This window comes from Mesoplodon bidens (genome assembly GCF_964165515.1).
Source record: "Mesoplodon bidens genome assembly, chromosome: 15".
Lineage (NCBI taxonomy): Eukaryota > Metazoa > Chordata > Mammalia > Artiodactyla > Ziphiidae > Mesoplodon > Mesoplodon bidens.
The window spans coordinates 49,101,352-49,126,882 of NC_138171.1; the positions used below are offsets into that span (position 1 = coordinate 49,101,352).

Consider the following 25,531-nt stretch of genomic DNA (forward strand, 5'->3'; position numbering starts at 1 on the left):
CCGAGCTTTGGTGTGAAATGAGAACAGATTGGGTGTATCCAAGGGAGCCTTTTTAAGAGGTGACGTCATTCTGGAAGCACTGAGCCTGGAAACGGAAAAGAGTAACAGTCATCATCTGTGTTCCCATCAGGGAGCCTATGTGTGTGACTGCCAGCTATAAAGCTTATCTTATCTCCCTGTCAGTTTCACCGGCAGACGCAGACTGCAACTTAGGACCCCTCTCCTCGGGTGGCAGAGGCAGTAGCTCGAAACATTGCAGATTGCTTCAGCGACAAGAGTGACATCGGCTACTGGGCCTTTAAGATCACCTGTTTGCAGACAGGGATCGTTTTGTGATTAGTGGGGCGAGTAAAGCAAGGTTGAGTTGGGTGTCACCCGAGGGATTTCTCTTGTACTTGGGTGACATACAGGGAGATGGCTGTGGTTCCTCTGTACTTTTATGGTGCCCACCACTTATTTTTGGAACAGTAGTATTTTCACTAGGACAAGGTTTCAGTGGGACAGTTCAGTGGGACAGTGAGGTTTGGGGAATCCAAAATAAATGTCCAGGTTCCTGTGGCTGAGGAGTGGGCAGCAGCCTTTCCAGAAAAGGAGATGAGTTGAGGAAGGAGATGGAATTGGGATGTTAGTCCCTCCCTCCTCTGCTCATACTCACTGCCTTCTCCTGGCTCAGCAGGTAGCATAACACTGGCACATAATGGACTCTCCTGTTAATCTCTGAGCTTCTGAGGGCAAGCTCTATGTTTAATCACCTGATATCGCCAAGACCTGGCTTAGAGCCCATTGCAATGATGAGAAAACGTTTCTTTTTTTTGTTTTCTTTATTTATTTTTGGCTGCGTTGGGTCTTCATTGCTGCGCACGGGCTTTCTCTAGTTGCGGCGAGGGGGGGCTACTGTTTGTTGTGGTGCGTGGGCTTCTCATTGCAGTGGCTTCTCTTGTTGTGGAGCACGGGCTCTAGGCGCACGAGCTTCAGTAGTTGCAGCATGTGGGCTCAGTAGTTGCAGCTTGCAGGCTCTAGAGCGCAGGCTCAGTAGTTGTGGTGCACGGGCTTAGTTGCTCTGTGGCACGTGGGATCTTCCTGGACCAGGGATCGAACCATGTCCCCTGCATTAGCAGACGGATTCTTAACTATTGCGCCACCAGGGAAGTCCTGAGAAAATGTTTCTTAATGAATGAGGAAATCAAGTGTTCATTTTGGTATGGTTTAGTTCTCAATAATAGGAAATACATATAACGGGAAATCAGATTCTAATGATGAGGTCATCTAATGGTGACTGGATGAAGAGGAGGCTAGGGAAAAATGCCATTAGTTCCTTAGGGTTGGAGCTATATTTACTCCAACATTTAAAAATATTAGATTTGGTTTTTATTGTAGAGCACAGTATTGTGACATTTTAAAGTATAATTTTTTAAAAAATTAATTAATTAATTTTTGGCTGCACTGGGTCTTCGTTGCTGCGCGCGGGCTTTCTCTAGTTGTGGCGAGTGGGGGCTACTCTTCATTGCCGTGCGCAGGCTTCTTATTGCGGTGGCTTCTCTTGTTGCGGAGCACGGGCTCTAGGGGCACGGGCTTCAGTAGTTGTGGCATGTGGGCTCAACAGTTGCGGCTTGCAGGCTCTAGAGCGCAGGCTCAGTAGTTGTGGCTCACGGGCCTAGTTGCTCTGTGGCATGTGGGATCTTCCCGGACCAGAGCTCAAACCCGTGTCCCCTGCACTGGCAGGAGGACTCCTAACCACTGCACCACCAGGGAAGTCCCTTAAACTATAATCTTTAATACTCAAAACATTCCCAACATAACTGTTTTTCTTCAGCTTGGATGGCAGACTGATGCCACTTGCCTGGCAGCCTGAGACTGAGACACGTATTGCAGTAACCCCAAGAAAGAGAGCTGACTTCCCGGAGGGCAGAGACGAAAGCTCAGCTGTCAACTTCCTGCTCACCAAACCCAGGGTCACCTGTCAAAAAATAATTACGGAGCACCTGCTATATGCCCGGCACTGTGCTAAGTGCTGGGAATTCAGAGATGAAGACCAGTCTGTGGTTTAGCCTAACCATCTGGTGTGTAAGAGAGGTGAGGGCTTCCCTGGTGGCGCAGTGGTCGAGGGTCGGCCTGCCGATGAGGGGGACATGGGTTCGTGCCCCGGTCCAGGAGGATCCCACATGCTGCGGAGCAGCTGGGCCCATGAGCCATGGCTGCTGAGCCTGCGCGTCCGGAGCCTGTGCACTGCAGCGGGAGAGGGCACGGCAGTGAGGGGCCCGCGTACCACACACACACACACACACACACACAAAAGAGAGGTGAAGGCTGGTGAAGTTAGAAGACTGAGTGCCTGGGGGGAAAGATTGGGCAGAGAAGATGCCCCTGGGACAGGTCCTTGAAGAAGGAGTAGGATTTTTCCAGGTGCACCAAGGAGGGGAGAGCATTTCAGATCATGGGAGCGTGCGAGCAAGACACGCAAGGGCGTGAAGCATGGTGTGTGGGCTGGGGGCGGTTGGCACGGTAGCAGGAATGTTTGTAAGGATACGGGGGCTCCAGCGATGGAGGGCGCTGGGGGCCATGCCTAGGCATTTTTAATTTTATCTTGGGGAGCACTGAAGGATCTTTGGGAAAAAGGCAAAATCAGATTTGCCTTTTGGAAAGATCATTCCAGTAACCCTTAGGAGGACAGATTAAATGGAGTGTGGAAGGGAAGGCAACTATGATCCAGACAAGAAATAGTGAAGACTTGGAAGTCAGGCAGCGGCAGGGACAGGCCACAGTTTCACAGAGAAGAGACGCAACCAAAATTACCGGTAGGCGTAACCCACAGGGAAAACTGTAACTTGACCTTAGTGGCGGAGGCAGGTGGCTCTACTTGTGTCAGCAGTGGTTCCTGAGGAAAGTCCTGTCCCCAGGATTTGTTTGCAAGTACAGGCATTTCTTGACAAGCTCATGGGATTTGTTTTGAAGAAGTGAGTGCCTACAGGCTGCCATGTCCAAAGTGATCTTTTTTATAAGAAATTATGGTAAAGGAGGCGTTGGGGAATTAGGCACAGTTGGGATGTACTACAGTGTCTAGTCTTCTGGCTACATAGGTTTGTATAATTCTGTACACATTTAAACGTATAGGCTGAATGGTGAGGTTGGGCTAAGGAGGAAACAGAGTGAGGATTTTCAGCATCCGTCAAGGGAGGTCATCCTCGTTGGAGACAGAGGTCCTGCTCCCCAAGCAGCGCCAGAGCTTGATCATCCCATAGAACCTCCTCCAGGCATTGTTCTTTCTCAGGAGAGCACCAGGTTCTCTCACTAGATCTCTCTAAACCTCAGAAGTAAACTGTACAGTGCCGGTGAACACAAACACCACACGAGCCCAGCGTGTGCGAGAGTGTGAGTCCTGTGGGTAGAGGTGTGCAGCGAGCTGCTGTCAGTCTTCTCCAGGGACACTGTCGTGTCTCGTGCCTCTGACTGCAGTGCCGATGGCTCCCCTGGCTTTGACTATTCCAAAGAGTAAAGCTAATATAGCTCATATATAGAAAGTGCACAGTATTCCCAGATTGTAGTAAATTGACGGCTGCCCTGTAGGCTGTGCATTACATTAGGAAGATGGCATATTCTGTTAGCGTGAGGGTTAAATAGGAGATAAAAACACCTGGTGTTTATTGTGCACCTGAGGTCCAGCTCCCTCCTAAAGGATCAAGGGCGTCTCCATTTCCTTATAAAATGGACCCTAAATCAATCTGCCTCATGAGGATATCCTGGGATTTAGTAAGGAGCAGTCTGAATGCTCCAAGAAGAAAATTCCGTACAAATAGCTCAGGGCGTAATCATCATCACTTTCATTACAGGATTTTGTCCACAGCTGGGAAGTATCTCTCTGAGTCCTACAGCCCTCGGAGCCTGACCGGTTTTCAGGATAGCATCTTGACAGACAAGAAGAGCTCTGCCAGGAACCCGTGGCAAGAATATAATTACCTTCAGAAAGACAGCCCTGCCGAATATGGCAGTTTAATGGAAATACTCTATACCCTCAAGGTATGAGACCTGACTGATGGCATTCTTGCAAATGCAAACTTTTCCCTTGTCACTCACCCTTTCCCTAACCCAGGCTTTCTGCCCCTGTGTGTGGGCCCTGGGCTGTGGCATGCCCTCCCACGGTCTCTGTCTCGTTTATGTTGGGGTTTTAAGAAGCTAATCAACTAAACCGGGGTCGAACCAATTGAAACACAGCTGTGGGAGGAGTTGGATAAAGGGAGCTTTATTACCGACGAAAGGTAGGCTGGAGAGTGTGGCTCTCGATCTGCAGCCGCGGGAGCTCGCTGTTCTCCTCTCCGGAGTTAGGCCCATCAGCAGGGTGGGCGGAGCTGGACGGCCCCGGGCCCCCACGCGGGCACAGCCCCCCCCGTACTGAGTGGCAGAGAGGGGACCGGAATCCTGTACTGCCTGGGCGTGGGCAGAAGCTGGGAAGGTGGACCCCAACCCAGGAGCCAGGGGAGGAGCAAGGTAGGGAGGAGCCGGGAGCGCCCCTCCAGTGAGGTTCTTCCGTGTGGCAGCACGACGACGTGGGAATCAGTGTTCCCTCCTGGCTGTTCCTTTGGTTTAAACTCTTCGTTTGTCTACCATAAAATGGCCCTTGACTTTGAGCTTTGGGCCTCTTGGGGTCCAGGGACGGGGGACCTCCCAACAAATGGAATAAGCCACACGCTCCCTGGGAATGGCCTCAGGGTTCTTAGAGGGCCACGGCCTCCTTTCCAGAGCCACCCCCCACCCCCCAGCCCCAGTCTGAGTTGAACCGCACTCTCCTGGTGATAAGCCAAGGAGGTATGGCTGTTCCCATAGCACCAAATTCAATCTGAAATTACCCTGTTGGGCCACGAGCTCTGGAGGTGACTGCACAGTGTGCCTCAGGATGTGTCTGAGGCCTCAGCGTTGCCCTCACAGGGTCTCCCCCATCCCTCTGTACCTTGACCCACCAACTGGCTGCATTTGAGCTTGACAAACACTTCTTGAAGCCATTCTGCAAGTTCATTCATCCGTGCTTCTGTGATTACGTTAAAGCAACTCTGTTTATCTTTATTGCTGATCTGATTTATGTCTGTTTGTTGGAATCAGTTCATTTATAATAGCAAAACTAAGGTTACAGTTTCCACCTCTGTATTTTCTCAGGCTGTTTGGAATACCTCGGGACTCACACAGGTGGTGCATACTCTGGTGTACAGCCGAGTATAATCGACCTGACCTCACTGGGAATCAGGGCTCTGTCTGTCACTCTTGTTTCTACATGACACTTCTGATCATTTTTTCCTTCTTCCTCTATCCCTGAGGGACAGTCACAGGTTAATTTTTCCTAAACTACCAATCCATGAGCTTATATTAGCTTAAATGCATCGGGGTCACCTGGGAAAGTGAATGAAAAATATATCAATAGTTTCCTGGGCTCCAGAACCCCAATGGATCCAGATTCAGTAGTTCTGTGGTAGACCCTGGGTATCTGTAACTCACTGTGCTCTCCAGGGGGTCCTGGGGCACAGCCAGGTTTGGAAACCACTGTAGTAGAGAACCCTCTTACTCTTTTCCTTTCAGTGGCCTTTCAAAATGCTTAGCTAATGCTAATCCAATTGTTGGATTCAGGGCATAACAACCTGCCTTCTGCATTTTCTTGTCTTAGGAAAAAGGGTCAGGTAACCACAACCTGCTGTCGGCGTCTCGAGCGGCTCTGACTCGGCTTAACCAGCAGGCCCACCAGCTGGCTTTCGATTCCGTCTTCCTGCGCATCAAACAACAGCTGCTCCTCATTTCCAAGATGGATGTAAGTTTCCCACCAACTGGAAAACGTGCCCCTTCACCCCCCAGCCTAGGCCTAATGTCCCCTTCCCCGAGCTTTGGGTGGTGCCCCCTCTGATTCTCCTAGGCTAGAAGTCCAGCTATAGAGTCACTGTTCCCTTGCAACTCACTGCTTAGCGAGACTGTCCTATCTTAATTGTAGTTACTGTGATGCTGTGTTTTTAGACTGTTTCTTGGGATTATTACTATTGCTTGATTAACTTTCACAGCAGCTTAGCTGTGCCCTCTTAGGGAGAAGTAAGGGAGATTATGTGCCTCTGGAAAAGTTGGGGCCGGTCAGAGGAGCTAATTGTCTGATGAGGTTGAATTGTTTTCGTGCCAAACATTTGTGGAGACTTGGTTCTGGAACTTTATTCAGGAGAGTGCCTTACTAGATTTGATCTGGTGTTTTTGAGGAGAGTTTGAAGGGTTCTGCTCTTTTCTATCCTTGATACTCTTTCTATTTGGCGATTCTTAGAACATCTCACTTTCCTTGCCTTGCACACTCTTCTCTTTTCTGGTTGTCCTTATTCCTTTTCAAGGAATTGCCTATCAGTCCTGTTTTCTCTACTGGCTCTGACTTTCCCTGGGTCCAGATCTCATGACTTTCCTTTCAGATTTCTGAGACAGTCCCCTGATTAATTTTTCTCACTGACTCCTCAAGTCTATCTGGATTTGGCTTATTTTAAAGATAGTCTTGGGACTTCCCTCGTGGTGCAGTGGTTAAGAATCCTTCTGCCAATGTAGGGGACATGGGTTCGATCCCTGGTCTGGGAAGATCCTACATGCCACGGAGCAGCTAAGCCCACGTGCCGCAACTACTGAAGCCCACACACTCTAGGGCCCACGTCCCACAACTGCTGAGCCCGCATGCTGCAACTACTGAAGCCCACGTGCCTAGAGCCCATGCTCCACAACAAGAGAAGCCACCGCAATGAGAAGCCCGCGCACTGCAACAAAGAGTAGCCCTCGCTCGCCGCAACTAGAGAAAGGCCGCACGCAGCGACGAAGACCCAACGCGGCCAAAACAAAACAAAACAGTAAAGATGGTCTTTTGGGAAAGATCCAGTTATGGGCTTTTACTAACCAAGAGATCCTTTAAGGAAGTCCTTTGCTTTTTGCCGCCCTCTGGAAAGCATACTAGGCCGGGAGCCAAGGGCCACTCGCTTTATTCACCGTATGATCTGGTTACGGCTGTGCGAAATGCCGTGAGATCGACTCCAACTAGATTTTGCACGTCTGGCCTGGCTGGGGCAGGGCTGTGTGTGGGGTTGGTGTGGTGTGGGGCCCCTGTTGTCGCATCCTAGTGGAAGTGCTGTCGATGGAGCTGTACCGGGCACCGCCCATGCGTGGTCTTGTTGGGTCACATGGCTGAGGCTGTTACCTCCTCTGTGAGCCTCATCGCCTTATCTTTAAAATGGGGATACAGTAATTCTCACCATATGGGCGTGTGAGGATTAAGTGAGATTGTGTATGTGATAGAATTTAGCGCAGCCCCTGTCACAGAGTAGATGCTTAATACGTGGTGGTTTTCTTTTTTTCTGTGATTCTCAAGAGTAATGACAGTTTTTAAAAATAGAAATTACATATATTCATTTTCAGAAATTCAAGCAATATAGGAAAGTACAAAGAAAAAAAGCAGTAAACCCTTCAAAGTCCCAACGTCCAGAACTCATCAAGCCAGACATCTCTTCCTGCCCACTCACATGTTGAAGGCTGGACGGGCATTGGTAGGGAAATGATCCATAGGAAGAAATGGAATTGTGCTACACATGCTGTTTTTCAAAAAAACGTAAAATATATACAATATAAATGTTATTTGAATTTAACTAGAAAAAGAAGATAAACGAAACCAAAGGAATGGTTGAACTTGAGATAATAGTTTCTTCACCATGAAAGATATCAGTTCCCAGAAGATCTCTTCAAGATTAAGAAAGAAAGATTATGAAAACTACAATGGGAGTCGTTGGTTTTTGTTAATCATGTTTCTGTTTTAGATAGATATTGACATTGATTCGCCTGCCCTGAAAGCCGCTGGGATTAGCATTCCTCACATCTCTCATCTTCCTTCCCCCACCTCCCCGGTTTGGTTGTTTTTATTATTTTTATTTTGTCAGAGGTTGAAGTCTTGACTGTTCTGAAACCTTCATTCTGCCAGTTGTTTAGTCTTCTCCACTGAGCCCAGCTCGTGCTTCCCGCCTGGCCTTTCCCCTCTACGTCTGCGTTCCACGCCCATTGTTCTGCCCCGGTCCTTGGTCGCCTGGTCTCGCCTTCTCATTCAGGCCTCACCACAACGGCTCGGGCGCTGGGAATGGACACAGGCAGCTTTGGCAATTAGGAGGAATTCTCCCAGAGTGCCAGCGTGAAAGCACACAACACAAAGGCGAACAGTTTGGCCTTAAGGATTTGAAAATTAAACCCTGGTCATTAAATGTTTGTTTTTAATGTTTGCTGGTAAATTGTATTGCTCTTGTACATTACAAGAATATAAACCAACACTATATTCCCTTTCAAAATAGATGGTTGAAGTTTACCTGCGTTACCTGGTGACAGATGGTTAGAAAAGGCCCTTTGAAGGAAATTTTAAATTCAAAAATAATCTGCATCATTTCCCTATTGACCCTCTTCAGGTCCACCCTCTCTGCCTGTTTTTTCAGGCCCTCCCTCATCAGTCCACTCTGTCTCGCCCTTATTCGAAAGTACTTTTCCACTCTGGCCCTTCTTTCCCTCTGCCCTCCCCCCATCACCTTCCGACTTCACTCCTCCCGCGTCCTCTGTGAAGCCTTCCCAGGGCCTGCAGCCCACGGTGCTGGTCCTTTAGATGCACTCTGGTGATGTGCTCTTTCCCCACAACTCAGCCCTTGCTCCTGGCCTCCCCTTCTCGGCCTCACTGACCCTCACCACCTCTGTTCCGTCCCTGTGCCCCTCTGTGCCAGGACTTCACCACCAGGTTGTATTGTTCCTTCTTTTTAAATCTGTCTCTGTCTGTTTCCATGGCCACTGCCCTGGTTTGGGTTCTCGTCATCTCTGAATTGTTTCTCGAGCCTTTCATCTTCCTCTCCGCCCACAGCCCTTCTCAGAGTTGCTGCATGAATCTTCCTAAAGCATCGCTCTGATTTTGTCTCTCCGCATTCAGATCCCTTGCTTGGCTCCCCCCAGTCAGTGCGATTGTCTATTTTAAACAACTTTTTACTATGGAAATTTTCATACATATGCACGAGTAGAGGGAAGAGTGTAATAAACTCTGTGTCCTCATCACCCTGTTTCATCAGTGATCAACTCCTGGCCGTTCTGTTTCATATATACCCCTTATCTAAAATAAGAACTCTAAAAATAATCACAATACCATAATCACCCTTAAAGAATATAATTAAAAATAATTCCTTAATATCATCAGTGTTCAAATTTCCAGTTGTCTTATAAATGTCATGATTTAACTGTTTGAATCAGAATCCAGATTAGTTCTGCACATTGGGATTGGTGGATGTGTGATGTGTCTTTTACGTCTCTTTTGAACTCTACAGGTTACCTTTCCATCTCTCTCTCTTTCTCTGCCTCCCTCCCTCCCTCCTTCCCTCCCTCCTTCCCTCCCTCCTTCCCTCCCTCTCCTCTCTCTCTCTCTCTTTCATTTTCCCTTTTCTTTTCTTTAAAATTTATTTATTTTATTTATTTATTTTTGGCTGTGTTGGGTCTTTGTTGCTGCACGCAGGCTTTCTCTAGTTGCGGTGAGTGGGGGCTACTCTTCGTTGCGGTGTGCGGGCTTCTCATTGCGGTGGCTTCTCTTGATGCAGAGCACAGGCTCTTGGCGCCCGGGCTTCAGGAGTTGTGGCACGAGCGCATAGTTGCTCAGCGGCATGTGGGATCTTCCCGGACCAGGGCTCGAACCTGTGTCCCCTGTACTGGCAGGCGGATTCTTAACCACTGTGCCACCAGGGAAGCCCCGTCATTTTCCCTTTTCTTAGCCTGGTGTTCACAGCTGTGCATTCTCTTTCTAGCCTTCCCTCTCTGCACCTCATGCATCCTGTGGCCGGCCCCTTCTCTAGCCACTCTAGGTTCTTGCTCCTCTGAACTCTTATTGTATAAAACCTGACTGAGAACTTCTGCCACTGAGAACTCTTGGAGTGGAAGCCTGTGTGTGTGTGTGTGTGTGTGTGTGTGTGTGTGTGTGTGTGTGTACGTGTAGGGGGTATAGGGTGGGAGTGTGTCAGGGGTCTTGGTTCCCCAAGGAGAGCAAGAACCAAGATTGCCAATTCTTTGTCTCCTCCCTACAAAGCCTGGCACAGGGTGCTATACAGCATGGGCGCTCGGTGCACGTGCATGATTGGCGTGTTCCTTCCCCGTGGGGTGGGATTTACCAAAAGAGGATTCTCAAAAAACAGCAAGGAGGGCTTCCCTGGTGGCACAGTGGTTAAGAATCCACCTGCTAATGCAGGGGATTCGGGTTCAATCCCTGGTCCGGGAAGATCCCACATGCCACGGAGCAACTGAGCCTGTGCACCACAACTACTGAGGCTGTGCTCTAGAGCCCACGAGCCACAACTACTGAGCCTGCGTGCCACAACTACTGAAGTCCATGCGCCTAGAGCCCGTGCTCTGCAACAAAAGAAGCCACTGCAATGAGAAGCCTGCGCACAGCAACGAAGAGTAGCCCCCGCTCAACACAACTAGAGAAAGCCCGCGCACAGCAACAAAGACCTAACACAGCCAAAAATAAAAACAAATAACTAAATACATTTATTAAAAAACAACAAGGAGTTTAGAAAACTATAGGGGCAGGGGTGGGGAAGAAAAGGCTTTGTCTAGAGCAGGAAAATTAGAGTCGAGTTGGTGCTAGAGAGTGTGGGGAGGACGGCTGAGGCTTGGCCTGGGCCGGGATCCCAGGGGTGGACACGGTCATGACATTCCCGGAAAGCTCCTTAAAGGATCAAGCAACCAGATCGGGCATCAGGTGACTGCAGAGAGCAGCTACCACGTGACCTTGGGAGTCACTCCAGGAGTCCAGCCAGAAAGGGCATTGTTTTCCAGGCTGGCCTTAGGGTGACTCAGGTAAGAATTAAGCAACTAGATTTCTGTGGAAAGCTGTGCCATGCTGACAATTAACCACATGTGTGCTGGTAATTGGCCTAACTCTGTAGGGGAGGCCGGGAAGGCTCCCACAGTGACGTCATAGTCCCATTGAATGATGAAAGAAGACGTGTTGGTGCTGCAGGTCTCCAGACAGGGGGTCCTGAAGAGGACAAAGGAGCTGTTGGTGGGGTTTGGAGGCTCCTTCTCATCCCTTTCCCTTTGAGTTCTGAATCAGTTGAGACATAGATACAGAAAGCAAGTGGAATAAAAGCAGCACCTTTAACTTAGTAAAGCAGTGTTGGTGAATGTGGTTTGGATATTCCTGCAACCAGACAGGGCTTCCAATTCACGTATGGTCTCTGTGGAGGATTTTAGGGGGTCCTGGTCTCTTCAGAGTGCTGGCTGATGACCCGGGAGTTAGTGAGGCTACCTGTGCCAGCAGCTGTTAACCGGTTGCCCTCACCCTGTAGAGAAACTCAGAACAAGAACATCCAACTCTTCCTTTCACGTTTTGAGCGGGTAAACACAGACGGGATCAGTTCCCATCGAATAGTTGAGTGGAGAAGGTGGGATTTCCTGCTTTATGGATCTGAAAGGATGCAGAGAGAGAGAGAGAGGATTACTTCCTCTATGGCAGGCTTCAAGGTGATGCCGTAAAGAAGAGAGATCCCTGGTCTGCCGCGTGGTGATGATTCCAAAGGCCAGCTCTGAGCAAAGATAGTGCCTGTGGTGATGCTGCGTTCTTCATGCAGTTTCCAGCACGTGGTGCTTGCGCGTGCTGCCTGGGTGCTGTGACATTGACTGTTTCCTCTCCTTCCTCCCCTAGAGCTGGAACACCGCCGGCATTGGAGAAACCCTGACCGATGACCTGCCCACCTTCAGTCTCACTCCTCTCGAGTACATCAGCAATGTAAGAGCCTCTGTGTACTTTTCTCTGCGCTGATCACAGCATCTGAGACCTTGTCTTGTCTGGCCCTTCTGGGTAAAGTGGTCCTTGCTGCATCGGTTCTGTCTGGACCTTTGCTTTTGGATAGTCTCCATCCATATCCAGGACTTTAAGGAAATGCGGTTGATTTCCTTAAATCAGCTGATGAAACACATGCTGATTCCAAAGCCTAACACATTCCCGCCCCTCCCCCATCCCTCTCAATATGAGGTGTGGCCAGTGCCTGAGGGCATCAGAGTGTGAGTCCAGCTCCATTGCTCTTAAATGTCAGTGAGCATAAGATATGCTGTACAGGAATGATAGACCCCAACTGTGTCTTCCTCACACTATGGGGGAGTTCTGCAATTTTCAGGGGTGATTTTGAGATAGGTGATTTCTGCCTTGAGCTCTCACTTTAGAACCCACACCTGTGTAAGTTATGACTGTTATAATAGATATGAAGGAATTTTATTTTATTTTTTTTTTATTTTTTGCGGTACGTGGGCCTCTCACTGTTGTGGCCTCTCCTGTCGCGGAGCACAGGCTCCAGACGCGCAGGCTCAGCAGCCATGGCTCACGGGCCCAGCCGCTCTGCGGCATGTGGGATCTTCCCAGACCAGGGCACGAACCCGTGTCCCCTGCATCGGCAGGCGGACTCTCAACCACTGCGCCACCAGGGAAGCCCTATTTTATTTTTAAAAATATTTATTTATTTTGGCTGCGCTGGGTCTTAGTTGCAGCATGCGGGATCTTTAGTTGTGACATGTGGGCTCTTAGTTGTGGCATGTGGGCTCCTTAGTTGCAGCATGCGAACTCTTAGTTGCAGCATGCATGCGGAATCTAGTTCCCTGACCAGGGATCGAACCCGGGCCCCCTGCATTGGGAGCGTGGAGTCTTACCCACTGGACCACCAGGGAGGCCCCTGCAAAGGAATTTTAGAAGTAAATATTGCACAGTTAGAGGAGGTGTGTGTGATCCCTCTGGTGAGCAGCAAGGAGGATGGCTTTCCTCTGTCTCTTCACTGAGCAAGTCCAAAACGGCAGTTGTTTTACTCTGATTTTCAGGGCATTATTCAATACCCTGGACGGATGGAACTAAAAATGTTGGTTGGTCTTTACAACCAATGAGAATAATCTTATTTTTAGAATTGAGACATGTGTATTGCAATCGAAATTGATTCCAGAAACGATGTTGCTTAGAAGGAACTCAAGAGGCTATCCAGTTGATTTGAAACACAGAGGAGTAAGGAAAGCGAGGGGGCGTTTTCAGGCCAGGGCTCTTTCCCACCGGCTGCCGCTCGTCAGCCCCCAGGTAGGCATCGTCCTCATGAGGTCATCTCCTGATGACCTCAGCTCAGGAAATGAATATCTACTGAGCACGTACTGTGTGCAGGGGCAGTGCTAGGCTCTTGTTGGTGCCATGAGATAGTGTGCAGTATAGACTGAATTTTAGCTTAACAACAACTTTGTGAGCTGGTTGGTGGCAGCCGTGTTTTGCTGTCAGAAGCACCAGGGCTCTGGGGGATGGGAGTGGGGCAGGGAAGCCACTCATTCAGCAGTCGCTCTGTCAGGATGCCTGGTGCTTTATGTGTGTCTCACGCATATTAGTTTCATCTTTGCCACAGCCCTCTGAAGTAAGTATGAGATCACTCTCATTTCAGAGATGGCGAAACCAAGGCCCGGACAGATTAAGTAAGTTGCCCAACGTCACACAGTGGTAGAGCCAGAACTCAAACCCAGGTCCTTCTGACCACAGAGCTGTTCATTTTTCCTGAGTCACTGCGCTTACCCAGCCAGGATATCAAGGAGTATTTATTGAATAGGGGAGAATAGCAGACAAATATCTACAGGTGTGATGTTGAGCATCCCTTCCCACATGGATTTCCAAGAAATAAACATAGACAGAACTCCCAAGAAAAGCTTGGCATTGTGGAATCTCTCTAGGAACCACAGCAATCCCCACAGTCTAAGGCCAATTAATTCAAGTTTGAGATGTCAGATTATTGAAAATATGCACCTAACCGATGCTTTGCCTTGCTGGTGAATGCCCTCACCCACGCAGAACTGTGTGAGCATTATAAGGGGATGAAATACGAGAGAATCCTTTGAAGAAATAAAACAACATAGATGCAAGGCATATCAATGATGATTCTTTATTTCAAGTAAAACTGGGTTTGTGGATTTAGCCAAGAGGTGATGGCTACGGATGAAAGGGGTACCAAATACAGGAATATGCCTGTGGTCTCTGCACATAGTAGGTATTCAGGAAGTGCTTGCTGAGTGGAATTACAGCGGAGAAATTCTAACCCCAGAAGTCAACCTCCTTCCCTTCCTCCAGCCTTGGGGAAAAATGATGAATTTGTTGCCATTTCAAGCTGAAATGTACAGTGGTTGTGGTTATTAGTGACATAAGTGACCACTTGTCTAGTTTGAGTGAAAGACACTCAAACTAGAGTGTTTTACTTACTAAGTAAATGAAAGGAAAAGGTGCTGATTTTTATCATTTTACCATCTATGTACATAGCGCTTTAAAGGGAGACCAAACACAATTTTTTGTTAGCACGATGGGCCACATTAAGTGTTTGGAGATGAAGGTGTAATCATCCTGTAGTCCTCTGGGCTGGTAGATTTTGGGAGTCTGTCTTAACTTCTGGACATGTGCTACCGTATAGGTGTATGTAAGGCCAGATCGAGAAGATCTTTCTCTAATAGTCCTTGGACTTTTAGCTTGCAGAATCAGTATCAACTCTAAGTTGGAATGAATGTGTGAAATCAGTATGGAGCCAAAAAAATCAACAACAGGCTCCAACACCTTTTTAAGAAGATATATATTACGTTGTCGTAACCTGAAAATCAACCTCATTTTGAAGTGACACATACACTTACCTTAAAATACTAAACAATTGTGAGTTGTAATAGAAATAGGTGTCTAAAATGTATTCATGATGACAGTCATGTATATCTGACAAACACATGACAAATCCTGAATTACTCATGGGCTCATCCCAAATGTCGTGTAACCCTGCCTTTGCGATTCCTCACCAACCAAGAAGGTTTATTTTCTAGAGTTTGTATTATGAAAACATATAGTTTTCCCTCCAGATTAATTTATAATTATAAACTGCTTTTTTCCCCAACAAAATTCCTTCCTTCGCCTGGTTAAATCACTTAGAAGGAAGAGACCCAGATCCAAATCCAGAAGACAGGATTGAAATTCTTACTTGACCATGCACTTGTTGACATTAGCATCTTACTGGTTTTTCATCTATGAACAGTAATAATGACTTATATTTACACAAGTGCTTTAAATTTTACAAAGCACTCCAGTATCCATTACTCACTTGAGGTAGAGCTCGCACTGAATGCATTCCAAAGAACTGAGGCCATGAGTGAGAAGGATGAATCCATGATCTATGTGCAAACTACCGGTGACTTTTTTTTCAGATGTTGCCTCACCAGTATTACCACACACTGGAAAAGATCAGACCTGGAGCTGCTGCAAGGTCTTGCAGTTTTGTCTGTCCACCATTTGCCTTCACATAAATGTACTGCATGAAATAATTACCGCCGCATGTATCAACGTTGGGCTGACAGTGCTTTCTTTTGTTTCAGATTGGGCAGTATATCATGTCCCTCCCCCTGAACCTTGAGCCATTCGTGACTCAGGAGGACTCAGCCCTAGAGCTGGCTTTGCACGCTGGAAAGCTGCCGTTTCCTCCTGAGCAAGGTAAGAGAGACCTGCAGGAAAGAGAGCGGCGGGCTTGGATGTGATCTCATGCCCCTTGTAGCATCTTACCGTCATCATACCCGTCCTCCACACTCGCACTGAAATAGTTGTCAAAGTGTACAGTCGTGACTGAGAAAGATTGGGGTTCTCTTTTTGCACCCTCTGAGGGACCTCTGCGGGACAGAGTGGATTAGGGAAGGCTCACTGTATGCAGGGCATCCCTGGGGAACTCCCCCAGTGCCGTCAGTTGGGAGGTGGTGGCAGGTGGGCCTGGGGTCATAGGCATTCATTGGTGATAGAAGGGAGGTCACAGGGCAAGGGACCCGCCAGGTGTTTTCTCTCTCTTTGCTCCCCCTCTGTGTGGACCACCTGTCAAGTAAAGTGGCACCTCATAAGAAGAGTTTTTCTTGTCAAGACAAAAATAAACTCTTCAGTGTAGAGGTTAACACTTCTGTCCAAATGCCTCTGGCTGTAGCGAGCTTCCAACTCCCCAAGGCTCATGGGTCTCTAAACTGGCAAGGTAAAAAAATACAGTACGTTAGCACTTTTCCTTTTTGTCATCGTCTGGGCCTGACAGATTGAACAGGGACCACATACTCTGATCCAAAATCATCTTATCCCTAACATTGGGCATTATAGGCCTCCCTCTGTAATACTGAATAGACAGAAAAAAAATCACTTGGTATATAAAGGATTCAGCAGCTCAAGAGAAGGTACTGCACTGAAAATAAAATCACATTGAAAGGTTAAAAATAAAGGGTTGCTAAAAGACATCTCATGTAAATTCAAATAAAAAGAAAACAAGATGACTGCATCACTATTAAAGAAGTTGAATCAAATCAAAAGATAATAAATGAGACTAAATGATTCCTTATGTCAATAACAGGTGGATTCCACAGTGAACCTGTAGTAGTCAGGTACCCTTATGTGGCCAGTAACACAACACTGAAGTATATAAAGAAGAAGCTGGCAGACAAAACCACATTAGTACTGAGAAAATCTTGTACCTCTCGTTTAGGCTTTGACAGATCAAAAAGGAAAATTAACGAGAAGAAAAGAGGAATTGTTCCATATAATAAGCACATTTGATTGAATCAATATGTCAAGATTTTTATCCCACAGAGAATAGGCATAGTTGTCAAATTTCCATAAACTGTTTGCAAAAGTAATACAAAGAAAATCTCCATAAGTTTCATAGGATTATATATATTAATGGTACTTATATAATTTTTGAAAAAAAATTCTATTTAAAATTCAAATTTAAAATGTGAAACCTGCTAAGCTAAACTATGAGTGAATATTAATTAATTTTCGTGATAGGGAAGGGAAGACTTTTTTGAAATGAAAGATAGAAACTGTAAAGGAGGTGACTTCCCTGGTGGTCCAGTGGCTAAGATTCCGCGCTCCCAGTGCAGGGGGCCCAGGTTTGATCCCTGGTCAAGGAACTAGATCCCACCTGCCACAACTAAAGATCCCGCGTGCTGCAACTAAGACCCGGTGCAGCCAAATAAATAAACAAATAAATATTAAAAAAAAAAAAGAAACTGTAAAGGAAATTGAAAGATAAATGATAAACTGGAAAAAAATAGCAACATATATGATAGATGATGGTTAATATCCTCATTTTATAAAAGTTCTTACAGGTCAGTAAGAAAAAAATGAACACCCACGGAAAAATAAGTAAACAACATGAAGGCATCAAATAAGCTAAAACATATAAAGAAATTTTTTTTTTTTTTTTTTTTTTTTTTTTTTTGTGGTATGCGGGCCTCTCACTGTTGTGGCCTCTCCTGTTGCGGAGCACAGGCTCCAGACGTGCAGGCTCAGCAGCCATGGCTCACGGGCCCAGCCGCTCTGCGGCATGTGGGATCCTCCAGGACCGGGGCACAAACCCGTGTCCCCTGCATCAGCAGGTGGACTCTCAACCACTGCGCCACCAGGGAAGCCCTAAAGAAATGTTTTAACTTTAGTAATCCTCAAAGAGCTGCAAATGGAAGTAGGATAGATCATTTTACAGCCTATCAAATTGACTATATATACATGCATATATTTTATTTTATTTATTTATTTTTAAAATAAATAAATTAGTTAATTAAAAGCAAGATACAAAATAATACATACAATATTATTTATGTTTTGAAAGAGCCCCACCCTCTGTATTTCTGTACATACATATGCACCTAAAAGCATTGCAAACAGGTCTGGCAGAACATGTACCAAACTGATATCAGTGGCCACCTCTGGGCGGGGAAGTGGCAGGAGAGATGTACAGTATGGTTAGTTTTTACTCATGATATTTCTGTACTGTCTGAAATTTTTTAATTAGAATATATTTCTCTATTGTATGTTAAAAATATATGTAAACTAAAATGCTAGTAATAGTTATTGAAGGGTGATGAGTTTATTAAATTCAATTTTTCTATATATATATTTATTGATATAATATTAATATATAATATATTAGTTTCAGGTATGCAACATAATAATCTGATATATGTATACACTACAAAGTGATCCCCACAAGAAGTCTAGTTACCATCTGTCACCATACAGTTGACCCCCTTCACCCTTTTTGCCTCCTCCCTTAATTCTCTTCCCCTGTGATAACCACCAATCTGTTCTCTGTATCTATGAGTTTTGTTTTGTTTCATTTGTTTGTTTGTTTTGATTTTCAGATTCCATATATAAGTGAAATCATACAGTATTGGTCTTTCTCTGACTGACTTATTTCACTTAGCATAATACCCTCAAGGTCCATCCATGTTGTTGAAATTGGCAAGATTTCTCTCTTTTTTATGGCTGAATAGTATTCCATTGTGTATATATACCACATCTTATTTATCCATTCATCCATTGATGGACTCTTAGGTTCTTTCCATATCTTAGCTATTGTAAATAATGCTGTGATGAACATAGGGGTGTGTATGTCTTTTTGAATTAGTGTTTTTGTTTTCTTTGGATAAATACCTAGAAGTGGAATATCTGGGTCATATGGTAGTTCTATTTTTAATTTTTTGAGGGACCTCCATACTGTTTTCCATAGTGGCTGCAGTAATTTACATTCCCACCGACAGTGTATGATGAGGGTTCCTTTCTTTCTACAACCAAAACTTGTTATTTCTTGTCTTGTTGATAGTAGCCGTTCTGACAGGTGTGAGATGATACTTCATAGTGGTTTTGTTTAACATCTCCCTGATTATTACTGATGTTGAGCATCTTTTAGTGTGCCTGTTGGCCATCTGTATGTCTTCTTTGGAAAAATGTCCATTCAGCTCCTCTGCCCATTTTTTTAATCAGATTGTTGTTTTTTGTTATTGAGTTGTATGAGTTCTTTATATATTTTGGATATTAGCCCCTTATTGATTATATGATTTGCAAATACAGTAGTGCCCCCTTATCCACAGGGGATGTGTTCCAAGACTGCCAATGGATGCCTGAAACTATGGATAGTACTGAACCCTGTATATACTGTGTTTTCTCATATACTAATGGGTGGCTGGTATATACAGTAACAATACACTGGACAAAGGGATGACTCATGTCCCAGGCGGGGCAGGGTGGGGCAGGGTGGGACAGGGTGAGATTTCATCATGCTACTTAATGCATTTTAAAGCTTGCTATATGGATTGGGTTTTTTCTGGAATTTTCCATTTACTATTTTTGGACTGTAGTTAACTTTAGGTAACTGAAACCTCAAAAAGCAAAACCACAGATAAGGGGGGACTACTGTATCTTCTTCCATTCACTAGGTTGCCTTTTTGTTCTGTTGATGGTTTCCTTTGCTGTACAGGAGCTTTTTATTTATTTATTTTAAATATTTATTCACTTTATTTATTTATTTTTGGCTGTGTTGGGTCTTCGTTGCTGTGTGTGGGCTTTCTGTAGTTGTGGCAACTGGGGGCTACTCTTCGTTGCAGTGTGCAGGCTTCTCATTGCGGTGGCTTCTCTTGTTGTGGAGCCCAGGCTCTAGGCACATGGGCTTCAGTAGTTGTGGCTCATGGGCTCTAGAGCACAGGCTCAGTAGTTGTGGCACATGGGCTTAGTTGCTCCGCGGCATGTGGGATCATCCTGGACCAGGGCGCGAACCCGTGTCCCCTGCATTGGCAGGTGGATTCTTAACCACTGCACCGCCAGGGAAGCCCCCAGGAGCTTTTTAGTTTGATGTAGTTCATTTGTTTATTTTTTCTTTTGTTGCCATTGCCTCTGGAGTCAGATCCAAAAAAATATTGCTAAGAACAATGTCAAGGAGCTTACTGCCTAGGTATTTTATGGTTTTTGGTTTTACATTCAAGTCTTTAATCCATTTTGAGTTAATTTTTGTATATGATGTAAGACAGTGGTCCAGTTTCATTCTTTTGCATGTGGTTGTCCAGTTTTGCCAACACCGTTTATTGAAGAGGCTGTCCTGTCCACTTTGTATATTTTTGCTTCCTTTGTCACAAATTAATTGACCAATATATGTGTGGGTTTATTTCTGGGCTCTGTAATCTGTTCCATTGATCTATGTGTTTTTATGCCAATACCATACCATTTTGATTACTATAGCTTTGTAATATAGTTTGAAATCAGGGAGTGTGATATCTCCAGCTTTGTCCTTCTTTCTCAAGACTGCTTTGGTTATTTAGGGTCTTTTGTGGTTCCATACAAATTTTATAATTTTTTGTTCTAATTCTGTGAAAAATGCCATTGAAATTTTGATAGGGATTGCACTGAATCTGTAGATTGCTTTGGGTAGTACAGACATTTTAACAATATTAATTCTTCCAGTCCATGACCATGGAATATCTGTTCATTTATTTGTGTCTTTTTAAATTTCTTCCATCCGTGTCTTACAGTTTTCAGTATACAGGTGGTTCACTTCCTTGGTTAAATTTACCCCTGGGTATTTTTTCTTTTTGATGCAATTGTAAATGGGATTGCTTTGCTGATTTTCCTTTCTGATAGTTTGTTATTAGTGTACAGAAACCCAGTCATTATTCTGTATATTGATTTTATATCCTGCAACTTTACTGAATTCATTTATTAGTTCTAAGAGTTTTTTGCTGGAGTCTTTTAATGTTTTCTATATGTAGAATCGTGTCATCTGCAAATAGTGATGGTTTTACTTCTTCCTTTCCTATTTGGATGCCTTTTATTTCTTTTTCTCGCCTAATTACCATGATTAGGACTACCAACACTAAGTTGAATAAAAGTGGCAAGAGTGGGCATCCTTGTCTTGTTTCTGATCTTAGAGGAGAAACTTTCAGCTTTTCATCAGTGAGTATGATGTTAGTTGTGGGTTTGTCATATATGGCCCTTATTATGTTGAGGTACTCACTCTATCCTTACTTTGTTGAGAGTTTTTATCATAAATGGATGTTGAATTTTGTCAAATGTCAAATTTTGTCAAATGTCAATTGAGATGATCCTATGATTTTTATCCTTCATTTTGTCAATGTTGTATATCGCATTGATTTGTGAATATTGTATCCCTGGGATAAATCCCACTTGATCATGGTGTATGATCTTTTTAATGTATCATTGAATTTCATTTGCTAATATATATATATATTTTTCACACTTTAGAATCCAAAATGCTTTATTTCTCATTGGCAGTGATAAATCAGAAATGTGTATTATTTTTGCAGAGGCAGGTGAGTGGGGTAGGGAATTAGATGTCATGTCCCAAAACACTTAACGTAGCAAACTGAGAGACAGGAAAGCACAAATGAAAAAATACAGACCACGTTTCATGTCCCCCCACCGAGATGTAACCAGGTGGTTTGTGAACACGTCCTTTCTAGTTTTTAGTACCAAGGACACAGAAACATTAAGCGACAGGCCAAAGAATTTTCTGCTATCCCAGGTTAATAAAGGACAGATCCTAAACTGTTACTGTTTTCTCCGCACAATTCCTCTACTCAGTAGTCAAAAGACTATCAGAATGCATCCCACATCAATTCAAAGAAGTCACACAATGACCAACAATTTACTCAAACGTTTCTGACTGAGTTTTGAACAGGAGCCAATCTGTAAGACATTTATCTGCTGAACTAAGGGCCTTAAATCCAATCTTGTGCTATAGAGTACCACATGCCCTGTTCCATGTGACCTGTGCTGCCAGTTAATACCATGTCTTGGAAAAATGGCCTCTTAGCCTCATAAAACAGCTGAATTCTAGGTACTGTTGACTAAGGTCTAGGACTGTAGTTGAAAAGGAAACTTGATTGTCCTCAATCTTCACAAGAACCACACAGGGTAATTCCTAACTTTATAAAGTGAGGCTAAAAATGACTACTTGCTCCAAGATGCAAGGTCCTTCAACCAGGGGTCTCAGAACGTACCGTGGTCTGAGGGCCACATCTTCCCGAGCCCACCTGGAGCTGACCAAGGCTGCTCTGGGCGCCTGAGGCCTGGGCCCCATGAAGGAGGGATCATGTATCCTTTACAAACACCTTCCAAACAGAAGGTTCCACAGAGCACGAACAGGCAAAAGAGCAATCTCTGTGACAAGCTGTCAAACAAACTGAAGAGAAAAACCAAGGGGGAAATGCCAGATGGCTGTTTTACAGTTTTATTAAACAAAGCGTGCACATGAGCTGACTATTCATTTTCTTCGCTGTGCGGCGTGGCGTTGGGATTGGTGACCCTGATGGCCAACTGGGCTGCTCTCTCCCCAATGGCTTTGCGGTTCTTGGAGGAGACGTTGTGCGCAATCTCAGCACAGTAAGACTTGTTGCACATCAGCAGCACTTCAAGCTCCTTGACGTTGTGGACCAGGAACTTCCGGAAGCCACTGGGCAGCATGTGCTTTGTTTTCTTCTTGCTCCCGTAACCGATGTTGGGCATCAAGATCTGGCCCTTGAATCTCCTGTGCACCCTGTTGTCAGTGCCTCTGGGTTTCCGCCAGTTCCGCTTAATTTTGACATATCGGTCTGACTGGTGCCGGATGAACTTCTTGGTCCTCTTTTTGACGATCTTGGGCTTTACAAGGGGTCTGAGGGCAGCCATGATGCCGAGTAGGAGACGGTGGCCACCTCCGTAGGCAGCACCGAGGAAGAGAGGGGAAGGTAGCGTGCGAGGCTGATGGGACTTCCTCGTTTGCTGATATTTTGTTGAGAATTTTTGCATCTATGTTCACCAGGGATATTGGCCTGTAGTTTTATTTTTTTGTGGTGTCTTTTCTGGTTTTGGTATCAGAGTAATGCTGTTCTTATAAATTAAGTTTGGAAATGTTCCCCCCTCTTCAATATTTTGGAAGAGTTTGAGATGGATATGTATTAAATCTTCTTTGAATGTTTGGTAGAAATCACCAGTGAAGCTGTGTTGTCCTGGACTTATGTTTGTTGGGAGGTTTTTGATTACTGATTCAATCTCCTTTCTAGTAATTGGTCTATTCAGATTTTCTATTTCTTCATGAGTCAGTCTTAGAAGATTGTATGTTTCTAAGAAGTTATCCATTTCTTCTATGTTATCCAGTTTTTTGGTGTATAATTGTTCATAGTAGTCTTTTATGATCCTTTGTATTTCTGTGGTATCATTCTCCTCTTTTCATTTCTGCTTTTATTTATTTGAGCCTTCTCTCTTTTTTTCTTGGTGAGTCTAGTTAAAGGTTTGTCCATTTTGTTTATCCTTTCAAAGAACCAGCTCTTAGTTTTATTGATCTTTTCTGTTGTTTTTTTAGTCTCTATTTCATTTATTTCCATTTTCATCTTTATTATTTACTTCCTTCTAACTTTGGGCTTCATTTCTTCTTCTTTTTTCTAGCTCTTTTAGGTGTTAAGTTAGATTATTTATTTGAAAAATTTCTTGTTTCTTGAGGTAGGTCTGTATTGTTTTGAACTTCCTGCTTAGAACTGCTTTTGCTGCATTCTATAGATTGGGGTGGTTGTACTTCCATTTTCATTTGTTTCAAGGTATTTTTGATTTCCCTTATGATTTCTTCATTGACCCATTGGTTGTTCAGTAGCATGTTGTTTAATCTCCACATATTTGTGATTTTTCCAGTTTTCTTCTTGATTTCTAGTGTCATACCATTATAATTGGAAAAGATGCTTGATATGGTTTCAGTCTTCTTAAATTTATTGACTTGTTTTGGGGCCTAACATATGATCTGTCCTGGAGAATGTTCCATGTACACTTGAGAAGAGTGTGTATTCTGCTGCTGCTGCTTTTTGGCTGGAATGTTTTGTATACACACACACACACACACACACACACACACACACACACATACGTGTGGCCATCTAGTCTAACAGGTTATTTGAGGCTGATATTTTCTTGATTTTCTGTCTGGATGATCTATCCAATTATGTAAGTGGGATATTAAAGCCCCCTACTATTATTGTATTGCTGTCAATTTCTCCCTTTAGATGTGTTAATATTCGCTTTATATATTTAGGTGCTTCTATGTTGGGTGCATAAATGTTTACAAATGTTACACCCTCTTTTTTTTTTATGTTACACCCTCTTGATGGACTGACCCCTTAATCATTATGTAATGACATTCTTTGTCTTTTATTACATTCTTTGTTTTAAAGTCTGTTTTGTCTGCTATAAGTATAGCTAGCTGGCTTTCTTTTCATTTCCATTTGCATGGAAAATCTGTTTCTATCCCTTCACTTTCAGTCTGTGTGTGTCCTTAGATCTGAAGTGAGTCTCTTCCAGGAAGCATAGATGAGTCTTGTTTTTTATCCATTCAGCCACTCTGTGTCTTTTAATTGGCGAATTTAGTTCATTTGCATTTAAAGTAATAAGTATGAACTTACTGCCATTTTGTTCATTATTTTCTGGCTGTTTTGTAGTTCCTCTCTGTTCCTTCTTCTCTTCCCTTGTGGTTTGATGGATTTCTTTAGTATTATGTTTATATTCCTTTCTCATTATATTTTGTGTATCTACTGTAGGTTTTTGCTTTGTGCTTACTATGAGGTTCACATATAACAGTGGCGCTCTCTCTCTCTCTCTCTCTCTCTCTCTCTCTCTATATATATATATATATATATATACACACACACACACACATATATATATAACATATATAAAATATACTATATTAGTATATATAAAATATATATACTATATTAGCATATATATACACTAATATATATTAAATATATATATAAATATATATATAACATACTGCCAAATATATATATATGGCAGTATAATTTAAGTTGGTAGCAACTTAAATTTTTTTTTTGAATTTACTTATTTATTTTTTGGCTGTGTTGGGTCTTCGTTGTTGCATGCGGTCTTTCTCTAGTTGCGGCGAGCAGGGGCTACTCTTTGTTGCGGTGCGTGGGCTTCTTACTGTGTTGGCTTCTCTCATTGCGGAGCACAGGCTTTAGGCATGCAGGCTTCAGTAGTTGTGGCTCTCAGGCTCTAGAGTGCAGGCTCAGTAGCTGTGGCACACGGGCTTAATTGCTCTGCAGCTTGTGGGATCTTCCCGGACCAGGGCTCGAACCTGTGTCCCCTTCGTTGACAGGTGGATTCCTAACCACCATGCCACCAGGGAAGCCCGGTAGCAACTTAAATTTGAATGCATTTTAAAAACTCTACATTTTTACTCCCCCCGTCACATTAAATGTTTTCGATGTCATATTTTACGTCTTTTTATTTTGAGTATCCCTTTACTAATTATTGTAGTTAATTTTACTACTTTTTTAACTTTCATACTAGCTTTATAAGTGGTTAATCTACTACCTTTACTATATATCCATCTTTCACCAGAGAGATTTTTATTTTCATAGGTTTTCTTGTTATTAGTACTTTTTCTTTTCAGCTTAAAGAAGACCCTTTAATATTTCTTATAAGGCTGGTTTAGTGGTGATGAACTCCTTTAACTTTTGCTTGTCTTGAAAACTATCTCTCTTTCAATTCTGAATGATAGCCTTGCCTGGTAGAGTATTCTGGGTCGGAAGCTTTTTCCTTTCACCACTTTGAATATAACATGCCAATCCCTCTGGCTTTCAGAGTTTCTGTTGAAAAATCAGCTGATAATATTATGGTGGTTTCCTTGCACATACAAGTTGG

General features: G+C 44.1%; 2 protein-coding genes across 2 annotated transcripts in view; one reads left to right on the forward strand and one right to left on the reverse strand.

Moving 5' to 3' along the window:
* Window positions 1-25,531, forward strand: part of COG7 (component of oligomeric golgi complex 7) — an 84,992-nt gene that overhangs the window by 50,098 nt on the left and 9,363 nt on the right. Inside the window, exons 12-15 of the mRNA XM_081256999.1 lie at window positions 3,828-4,014; window positions 5,648-5,788; window positions 11,696-11,779; window positions 15,406-15,520. Coding sequence (XP_081113125.1) covers window positions 3,828-4,014; window positions 5,648-5,788; window positions 11,696-11,779; window positions 15,406-15,520 — 527 coding nt within the window. The remainder of the gene's footprint in view (window positions 1-3,827; window positions 4,015-5,647; window positions 5,789-11,695; window positions 11,780-15,405; window positions 15,521-25,531) is intronic.
* LOC308629070 (large ribosomal subunit protein eL32-like) lies at window positions 22,081-22,528 on the reverse strand. Its single transcript, XM_081256513.1, has one exon. It carries the CDS (start codon window positions 22,508-22,510, stop codon window positions 22,103-22,105), a length of 408 nt encoding a protein of 135 aa, XP_081112639.1. The 5' UTR covers window positions 22,511-22,528; the 3' UTR covers window positions 22,081-22,102.